General features: G+C 74.3%; 1 protein-coding gene across 1 annotated transcript; it reads left to right on the forward strand.

The window, feature by feature from the left end:
- Nucleotides 1-616: 616 nt before the first annotated feature.
- On the forward strand, nt 617-7,349 carry LOC143173883 (sphingomyelin phosphodiesterase 5-like). The gene is made up of 8 exons (XM_076364004.1): nt 617-659; nt 3,690-4,684; nt 4,808-4,880; nt 4,995-5,135; nt 5,249-5,338; nt 5,515-5,578; nt 7,011-7,164; nt 7,245-7,349. The coding sequence occupies exons 1-8, from the start codon at nt 632-634 to the stop codon at nt 7,338-7,340; spliced, it is 1,641 nt and encodes a 546-aa protein (XP_076220119.1). The 5' UTR covers nt 617-631; the 3' UTR covers nt 7,341-7,349.
- The last annotated feature ends 2,625 nt before the right edge of the window (nt 7,350-9,974 follow it).

Genomic DNA, 9,974 nt, shown 5'->3' on the forward strand with positions numbered 1-9,974 from the left:
CCGGCGGTAGGCGGCTGTGACCCCCCTCCTCGCTCGACCTTCCCTCCTCATCCTCGCGGCCACGGCCGCCTCCTGCCCCGTTCTGCAGGCTCCCGGCGTGCCCGCGGGCCGCGCCGGCAGGACGCGGCAGACAAGGGGTTACAGCCCTGGGAAAAGCCAGTCGTGGGTGTTCACCTGCCGGGCAAGGTGCAGCGCCAGCAGCTCGGCGGCCGCCGGCTCCCCTGCCCGCCGCCGCTGCCCGACCCCTGCCCGCACGTTCCCCGGCCCGCGGCACCTCGGCACGTGGCTGGCGGCACGGCCCGGCACGGAGGTGGGAGCCAGGGGCTGCTGGGGTCAGCAGCGGCAGGCGGTGTTTGCCACGCACTCACGGCAGGAATGCGGCCGGCCGGCTGGCCCGGGGCGGCCGGCGGCCGGGCACGGCCGGGGCCACGGCTGATTAGAGCCCGGTCCGGCCCGGCCCGTCGGTGAGCGGATGTTTGTGACCTGTTGAGCTCCCGGCACCAGCAGCGGCGTGCCGAGCCCGCGGCGTGCCGAGCAAGCGGTGGCCCCGGGCGGACGGTGGCTGTGAGCTGACGGCGGTGGCGGCGGTGCCGGCCCCTCCGGAGAGGCGGAGGCATTGGTGCCGTTGGCGATGGCCCCCAGCGCCGCGGAGCGCGGAGGTGAGCCGGGGGGGGGGGGGGGCATCCAGGGACGCGGGATGTGGCATGGCCCCGGGGAGCGGCGGCGGCGGCGGCAGCGGCGGGATGGCACAGGCAGAGAGCCAGCGTGGGCAGGGAGCCAGCACAGGCAGCTCAGGGACTGCCCAGCCCTCTGGGAAGGGACCAGCGCCGACAGCACCGGGGCACGGTGCCACTCGCCCCCCACCCCCACCCCCACCCCGGCCACCGAAGGCCGCCACCGAAGGCAGGGCCGGGACAGAGCTGCCTGGGCAGCGTGGCACAAGCGGCGCCCGGCATCGGGGAGGGCTCGGCCGCCGCACCCACCGGAGCCGGCTACTGGGCAAACACACGGCCCTCGGGGCCCCGCCTGCCGGGGCAAAGCTGCCAGCGCTGCGGGGCAACGCCTGCTGCTGCCGCCGGCGCCGCGGGGCATTGCCCGACGCCGCTGCCTGCACCGTCGGGCAATGCCCGTTGCCCCTGCCAGCGCCGCAGGTACAACGCTGCCTGCTGCCAGCACCCGGGGCGCGATGCCCACGTCACCCGGCGAGAGAAATGCCCCGCTGCCCGCTGCCCGTGCCGCGGGGGCAGTGCCTGCTGCCCCTGCTACCGGGACAGAGCCCACCGGCCCCGCCAGCGCCGGCGGAGTCGAGGCACACGGCGGTTGCCTGCACCGACCCCCTCCAGGTGAGGGCCGGGGGCGCGGGGGGGGGACACCCCGGCACGGCCCCGGTGCTGCCGTGCAGGCACTGCCGCTCCCAGCCAGGCCCCGCACACTCACGCTCCCGTGACGGCAAATTACCTTCCCGTGGGAGTCAAGGATGCCTGAGCGGCCGGGAAGTGCCGGGACCCCGGGCTGAGTCACGCCCTGCCACACGTGCTGCCCAGGCCGCCCACGGGGCCGCGGGGCAGAGGGACGTGCCGGGCTCCCGCCGCGGAGCAGAGCCGGGTGCCCAGCCAGGGCCGGCGCAGTGGGCACCCTGCCCCACAGCCGTGCCCTGGAGTGGAGGCACCCCCGGGGGGGTCCTTCCCCGGGGGGACTGCCATGGCGGGAGAGGGCACGGAGCCGAGGCCCGGCTCTCGGGACGGGGATGCTGCCGGACAGCGCGGCCCCAAGTAGTTCCCTGTGCCACGGCCGGCACCTCGGGACAGGACGGAGCCGGAGCAGCCACAGACAAGAGCTCTGGTCCGGTGGGCGAGCGGGGGGGCAGCCCCACGGCCAGGGGGAGATCGGGCTCCCCAGCCAAGGGCACCCCGAGGCCCCGCCGCGGCCAGCACCCCCAGTGTCCCCAGCACCCCCAGTGTCCCCAGCACCTCCAGTGTCCCCAGCGACCCCAGCGACCTCAGCGTCCACAGTGTCCCCAGTGACCCCAGTGACCCCAGCGTCCACAGTGTCCCCAGCGACCCCAGCAACACCAGCGACCCTAGTGACCCCAGCATCCCCAGTGTCCCCAGCACCCCCAGTGTCCCCAGCATCCCCAGTGACCCCAGTGTCCACAGTGTCCCCAGCATCCCCAGTGTCCCCAGCACCCCCAGTGTCCCCCGTGACCCCAGCGACCCCAGCAACACCAGCGACCCTAGCATCCCCAGCGTCCCCAGCGCCCCCAGTGTCCCCAGCACCCCCAGCGTCCCCAGCGTCCCCAGCACCCCCAGTGTCCCCAGTGTCCCCAGCGTCCCCAGCGTCCCCAGTGCCCGGCGCCATCCCACGCTGGCAGCGGGCGCGGGAGGGCAGGACGGCCGGGCTGCCTGATGGCGTGGGGCTGCAGAGTCAGGCAGGAGTCAGGCAGGAGTCAGGCAGGAGTCACCGGGCCCCGGGTGAAGGGGCAGGAGGAGGCGGGCGGGCGGCGTGAGGTGTCAGGCCGAGGAGCCGGCTCCCGGCCCGTGGCGCCGCTGCGGGGCACGGAGGTGCCGGGGAACCCGTCAGGCCAGGCCGGCCGGTCCCGGCCTCACCGGGGCTCGCCTCGCCGCAGCTCAGTCGCGTGCCGCGCCGGCGGCCGGCAGGGCTCCCAGGGACGACGGCGTCGGGGGGCGGCAGCCCCTGACCCCCCCCGAGCCCAGCGGGCAGGTGAGCGGGCGGCTGTGGGGTGGCAGAGGGACGAGCAGCCATGGGGGGGGGGACGACAAGGGAGGGTGTCGGCGGTGGCCAGGAGCCAGCACAGGGGGCGAGGGCGGCTGGTGCCGGTGACACCGGGCAGGACCGGGGCCGGAGGGGCGAAGGGGCCGGCAGCGCGGGGGGAGATGCCGCAGCCGCCCCCCCCGCCCCCCCACCCCGGGGCCTCGCGGCACCCTGCTCGACACTGCGGCGGCGCGGCGGGAGACCCACCGCACCGTGGCCGAGACCCCACAGGCGCCAGGGCTGCCGGGAGGGCAAGCTCGGCCTCAGCTGCGGGGAGCCCAGGTGGGGGGGCGTCAAGGAGGGGGGGGCGGAGAGACCCTGCAGCCGGGGCCAGGGGTGGCGGGGCCGTGTGGGCTGCGTGCCGCCCCCGGTGCTACCCCCTGTGCCACCCTGTGTGCCGTGTGTGTCCCCCCCATGCCCCCCCGCCCCGTGCCGCCTGGCCGTGCGGCTCCCACCTCCACGGGGGTCCGACCCACCAGCCGGGGGGTCCCGGGCTGCCCCGCCAGCCGGCCGGGGTCCCAGGGGGAGCGAGGGGACGTGCCCGGGGCAGCCCACCTGGGGGTCCCCTCCGCAGGGTCTCCCCGAGGGAGGGCGGCTGCGGGGGTCCCGGGGACCCCCGCAGGGACACGGGTGTGGGGGCCGATGGCTCCGCTCTGGCTGCGCCACCCCCCCGTCCCGTCCCCCCCCCCCGGCCCCGCAGGTGCTTTCTCTCCGCCGCCAGCGGAGCCCAGGGACGCCTCGGACGGTCTCTGGGGATGCGTGGGACGGTCCCGGCCGCGGGAAGTTCCCACGGCGGCGGCTTGGCCGTGGCGGCCGGGATGGGGTGGGGGTGGGGGTGGGGGTGGGGTGGGGGGGTTCCCGCTCCCGGCCGCGCCGTCCCCACCGCCCCTGACCCGGGGTCTCTCTCTCTCCCGCAGGTCGCGCCGGCTGCGCCGGAGCCCCCGGGCAGGAGCAGGGGGAGGCCGCACTCACCCTCAGCCCCCTGCCCGGGACCCCGGCGTCCCGGCCCCCCCCCGCCATGCTGCTGCGGGAGTCCCCCTTCCCCAGCCGGGCGCTGGCGGCCCTGGACTGCCTGGCCCGGGGGCTGCTCACCCCCAGCTTCTGGGCCGTCAACCGCCTCCTCGACCTGCAGCAGACGACGGCCGAGCGGAGGCGGCAGCAGGGGAGCCGGTGCGGGACGTGCCGCGGCTGCACCGGGCGGGCGCTGGCCGGGATGGCGTACTCGGCGCTGCTGCTGCTCTCGCTGCCCCCGGCCGCGCTGGGGCTGCTGCTGTGGCTGCCCGTGCAGGCGGCGCGACGGCCCTTTGCCTACCAGTACACGGCGGGCACGGCGCCGGCGGAGCCGTGGGACCTGCGGCAGCGCCGGACCTTCACCTTCGTCAGCGCCAACCTCTGCCTGCTGCCCAGCGGCCTGGCCAAGTTCAGCAACCTGGGGCAGACGCCGCAGCGTGCCGCCTACATCGCCCGCCACCTCGCCCCGGCGCCGCCGGACCCGCCCGGTGCCTGGGCCGGCCTGGTTGAGCCGCGGCACGGCGAGGTCAACAGCTACGGTGGGACCCTCTGCGGCCCGCGGCAGCTCCCCGGCAGCGTGGCGGTGGAGGTGCCGGCGGAGGCGGCCGAGCCCGCGCCGGCGGTGTTGTCCGAGCGTTTCCCGGCGGACGCCGACTTCGTCTGCCTGCAGGAGGTCTTCGAGGCCGGCGCCGCCGCCCGCCTGCGCCGGCAGCTGGGCGGCACCTTCCCGCACGTCCTCTCCGAGGTGGGCGCCCGCGGCCTGCGGGGCGGCCGGCTGAAGCTGCTCGACAGCGGGCTCCTCCTGGCCAGCCGCTACCCGCTGCTGGCGGCGCGGTACCACGGCTTCCCCAACGGCGCCCGCGAGGACGCCCTGGCCGCCAAGGGGCTGCTCGCCGCCCAGGTGAGCGGGACGCACACACACACCCCACACCCCCCCCCAAACCCACCCACCCCCCACCCGCTGCAGGGTGCCGCCCGCTCCGGCCGGATTTCCCCGCTGAGGGTGCTGCATCCCCCCCCCCAGGTGCTGCTGGGCTCGGCGCAGGGGCGGAGGGTCGTGGGCTACATCGGCTGCACCCACCTGCAGGCGCCCGCAGGTGAGGGGGGGGGGCGGGGGTGAGGGGGGGGGGGGTACCGCGCTCCCACCCGCCGCCGCCGATGACGGGTGGTGGCGGGAGGTGACGGCGCGTGTCCGTGTCCGTCCCCTGCAGCCGACGCCGCCATCCGGGACGCGCAGCTGACGCTGGGGCTGCGCTGGCTGCAGCTCTTCCGGGAGGCGCAGGAGCAGCGCGGGGACGTGGTGGCCTTCGACGTCCTCTGCGGGGACCTCAACTTCGACAACTGCTCCCGAGGTCGGGGTGGGTTTTGGGGGGTGGTGGGGGGGGGGGAACGGAGCCGGGGGTGGTGGTGGTGGTGGTGTCTGGTGGCGGGGGGTGGTGGCGGAGACGTGTCCCCCTCCCCGCAGGTGACGAGCTCAACCAGAGGCACCGGCTCTTCGAGGTGTACCGGGACCCCTGCCGCCGGCAGCCCGGGCAGGACGCACCCTGGGCCATAGGTGGGACCTGCCCTCCCCCCCCCCCCCACCCTCGCCCCCTCCCCGGCCCCTCCCCGGGGCACCCTCGTCCCCAGCACGGCGGCGCCAGCCCCGAGGGAGGGGGACGTGGTGGGGGGGGACGCGGCGGGGGTCCCGCTGACAGCCCTGCCCGTCCCCGTCCCCGTCCCCGTCCGCAGGCACCCTGCTCAACTACCTGAAGATCTACGAGGAGCCCGTGTCCACCCCGGAGAAGCTGAAGAGGTGATGGGGCTGGGGACACGGGGACGGGGGGGGGGGGGGGGACACGGGGGGGACAGCCCTGGGGTCCCACGGGAAAGGCCACCCGCGGCCCTGGGGTGGGGGAAGGGGGGTGCTCCAGCCAAACCACCCTGTCCCGGAGAGGGGGCAACGCCGGCGGCGGGGTCCCTCCATCCATCCCGCGTCCTCGTGCCGCCACCTCCCCGTGCCAACGCGTCCCCATGCCACCGCGTCCCTGTGCCATCGTGTCCCCATGCCACTGTGTCCCCATGCCGCCATGTCCTCGTGCCACCACATCCCCACGTCCCCACATCCCCGTGCCACCATGTCCCCGTGCCACTGCATCCCCATGTCCCCATGCCACTGTGTCCCCATGCCACCACGTCCTCATGCCACCACCTCCCCATGCCACTGCATCCCCATGCCACCGCGTCCCCGTGCCACCACGTCCTTGTGCCATGGCATCCCCATGCCATTGTGTCCCGATGCTACCACGTCCTCATGCCACCACGTCCTCATGCCACCACGTCCCCGTGCCACCACGTCCTTGTGCCATGGCATCCCCATGCCACTGTCTCCTCATGCCACCGTGTCCCCATGCTGCCATGTCCTCATGCCACCACGTCCCTGTGCCACCATGTCCCTGTGCCACCGCATCCCCATGCCACCGCGTCCCTGTGCCACCGCGTCCCCGTGCCACTGTGTCCTCATGCCACCGCATCCCCATGCCACTGCGTCCCTGTGCCACCGTGTCCCCATGCCACTGTGTCCTCATGCCACCATATCCCAGTGCCACCACGTCCCCATGCCACCACGTCCTTGTGCCATGGTGTCCCCATGCCACTGTGTCCCCATGCCGCCATGTCCCCGTGCCACTGTCCCCATGCTACAATCTCCCCATGTCACCACGTCCCCGTGCCACCACGTCCTCGTGCCACCATATCCCCATGCCACTGGTTCCCCTGTGCCGTCACATCCCCATGCCACTGTGTCCCCATGCCACCGTGTCCTCATGCCACCACGTCCCCACATCCCCGTGCCACCATGTCCCCATGCCACTGCATCCCCATGTCCCCATGCCAGTGTCCCCATGCCACTGCATCCCCGTGCCACCACATCCCCATGCCACTATATCCCTGTGCCACCGCGTCCCCGTGCCACCGCGTCCCCGTGCCACCACATCCCCGTGCCACCGCATCCCCATGCCACTGTGTCCCCGTGCCACCGCGTCCCCGTGCCACCGCATCCCCGTGCCACCACATCCCCATGCCACTGTATCCCTGTGCCACCATGTCCCCGTGCCACCGCGTCCCCGTGCCACCGTGTCCCAGTGCCACTGCGTCCCCGTGCCACTGTGTCCTCATGCCACCGTATCCCCATGCCATCATATCCCCGTGCCACCGTGTCCCCGTGCCACCGTGTCCCCGCTCCGCAGGACCCTCTCTCAGCCGGCGGGGCGGCAGCGGTACCTGGCGGGCCCGATCCTCTCCAACGGGCAGCCCGATCCGGCGGCCGCCAGCCCCTGGCAGGGCCGGCGCGTGGATTACATCCTCTACCGCCAGCACCACGGGGCCCCGCCGCTGCAGACGGTGAGTGCCGGCGCGGCAGGGCAGGGGGTGCCGGCGCTGTCCCGGTGTCCCCTTGCCCTGACGGCCCCTCTCCCCGGCAGGAGGTGGCGGGGGTCTCCTTCATCACCCAGCTGGCCACCCGCTCCGACCACCTGCCCGTGGCCCTGCGGCTCGACGTGGCCCCCGCGCCCCCCTGAGCCACCGGCGCGCAGGCAGTGTCCACCTGCCCGGTGCATCCCCCGGCACCGGAGCCGGCTCCGGCACAGCTTGGGGGGTCCGGGCCGCCGGCTGTACCGCCGCGTGGCGGCATCCCGTGGGGCTGCTGCGGGACGTGGTGGGGCTGCCGCGGTGCCACAGCCCCTGGGTGCCGCGGTGGGGCAGCGGTCCGGCAGCGGTCCGGCAGGGCTGGCACCAGCTGCGGTTTTAGCAACCGGAGCGAAATAAAGGCCTGGAGCGTAGCGGGTGGTGCTGCGCCGGCGCCGGCCCCGCGGCACGTGGGGGGGGGCCGCCCCCACCCCATTGCCAGGGCAGGGAGCAAGGGGGGAGCCATGGGGTGGCTGGACACCCTCCACCCACCCCGAGCAGATTGGGGGGTCCCCACTGCGGGGGGAGGCAGAGAGGCCAGCCCGGGCGTGTGGGGCAGAGCTCCCGGGGGGCTCGGTGGGGCTGGGGGGGGGGCAGGAGGGTCCTGGGGTGCAGCCGGCCGGTGCACCCCCCCCCCCCCCCCAACGGGCTGCCCTTGGCACAGGGTTCAGCAGGGCCCTTCGGCAGCGGCAGGGGGGACCCCCTCAGCCCGGAGCCCCCCTGCACCCGGGGGGCTGCCCCATGGCCACCCACAGCCCCACTTGCCGTCACCCCCCAGCAAGGCTCAGCCCCACACCCGGGGCACAGCCCAGCCCCACACGTGCCCTGACCCCCTGTCCCAGCCCCATCGCAGCCCCCAAAACGAGGGGCCTGGAGAGATGGGGGGGGTTGGCACTGGGGGGGGGGACGGGACCGGGGGGACCCCAGGAGCTGCGTGGCAGGGACCCTGGGGACCACTCCATGGGGATCCTCTGGGGGCCATTCCATGGGGACCCTGGGGACCACTCCGTGGGGATCCTTTAGGGGCCACTCCGTGGGGATCCATTGGGGATCGCTCCGTGGGGACCCTGGGGACCGCTCCATGGGGACCCTGGGGACCGCTCTGTGGGGACCCTGGGGACTGCTCCGTGAGGATTGCTCCATGGGGACCCTGGGGACCACTCCATGGGGATCCTCTGGGGGCCACTCCATGGGGACCCTGGGGACCACTCCGTGGGGATCCTTTAGGGGCCACTCCGTGGGGATCCATTGGGGATCGCTCTGTGGGGACCCTGGGGACCGCTCTGTGGGGACCCTGGGGACTGCTCCATGAGGATTGCTCCATGGGGACCCTGGGGACCACTCCGTGGGGATCCATTGGGGACCGCTCCGTGGGGATCTGTTTGGGGGACGCCCCATGGGGACCCTGGGGACTGCTCCGTGAGGATTGCTCCATGGGGACCCTGGGGACCACTCCGTGGGGATCCATTGGGGACCGCTCCGTGGGGATCTGTTGGGGGACGCCCCATGGGGACCCTGGGGACTGCTCCGTGAGGATTGCTCCATGGGGACCACTCCGTGGGGATCCATTGGGGACCGCTCTGTGGGGATCTGTTGGGGGATGCCCCATGGGGACCCTGGGGACCTCTCCGTGGGGATTTGTTGGGGGACGCCCCATGGGGACCCTGGGGACTGCTCCGTGGGGATCGTTCCATGGGGACCCTGGGGACCACTCTGTGGGGATCCATTGGGGACCGCTCCATGGGGATCCTTTGGGGGCCACTCCATGGGGACCCTGGGGACCGCTCCGTGGGGATCGCTCCATGGGACCCTGGGGACTGCTCCGTGGGGATCCATTGGGGACTGCTCCATGTGGACCCTGGGGACCGCTCCGTGGGGATCTGTTGGGGGACGCCCCATGGAGACCCTGGGGACTGCTCCGTGGGGATCCTCTGGGGGCCACTCCATGGGGATCGCTCCATGGGGACCCTGGGGACCGCTCTGTGGGGATCCTTTGGGGGCTGCTCCATGGGGACCCTGGGGACTGCTCTGTGGGGACCCTAGGGACCACTCCGTGGGGATCCTTTGGGGGCCACTCCTTGGGGATCCATTGAGGATTGCTCCATGGGGACCCTGGGACCACTCCGTGGGGATCCATTGGGGACCGCTCCGTGGGGACCCTGGGGACCGCTCCCTGGGGCCATTCCCCGAGGACTCCTGGGCTCTGCTCCCTGGGGACCCCCCCGGGGTGGGGGCTGCCTGGCAGGGACCCCCAGCACGCCCCCGCCGCGTGCACGGCCATGCGGGAAGGGCCCGAAGGCTCGTTTATTGGAAGGCACCGAGCTGGGGAGGAGTTGGGGGGGGGGGAGACCCCCAAGCCGCAGGTGCGGGCCTGGGGTCGGTGAGGCAGAAGCGTGGGAGCCTGTGGGCAGCGCCGTGGGGAAGAGAGGCTGCCCCACTGCGGGAACCTGAGCCCTGCCCCACTGCGGGGTGACCCTCCAGTCCTCTCTGCCCTGGGGTGGGGGGCAGGAGCCCGAGGCGTGGAGACGGGGGATGCCCCACGGAGTGTGCATAGCTGGGGTTGGGGGGCTGCCCCACGGCGTGTGCATAGCGGGGGTGGGGGGGCTGCCCCACGGCGTGTGCATAGCTGGGGTTGGGGGGATGCCCCACGGTGTGTGCATAGCGGGGGTGGGGGGGCTGCCCCATGGCGTGTGCATAGCTGGGGTTGGGGGGCTGCCCCACGGCGTGTGCATAGCTGGGGGGGGGGC

This window comes from Aptenodytes patagonicus, unplaced genomic scaffold (assembly GCF_965638725.1).
Source record: "Aptenodytes patagonicus unplaced genomic scaffold, bAptPat1.pri.cur scaffold_393, whole genome shotgun sequence".
Classification (NCBI taxonomy): domain Eukaryota; kingdom Metazoa; phylum Chordata; class Aves; order Sphenisciformes; family Spheniscidae; genus Aptenodytes; species Aptenodytes patagonicus.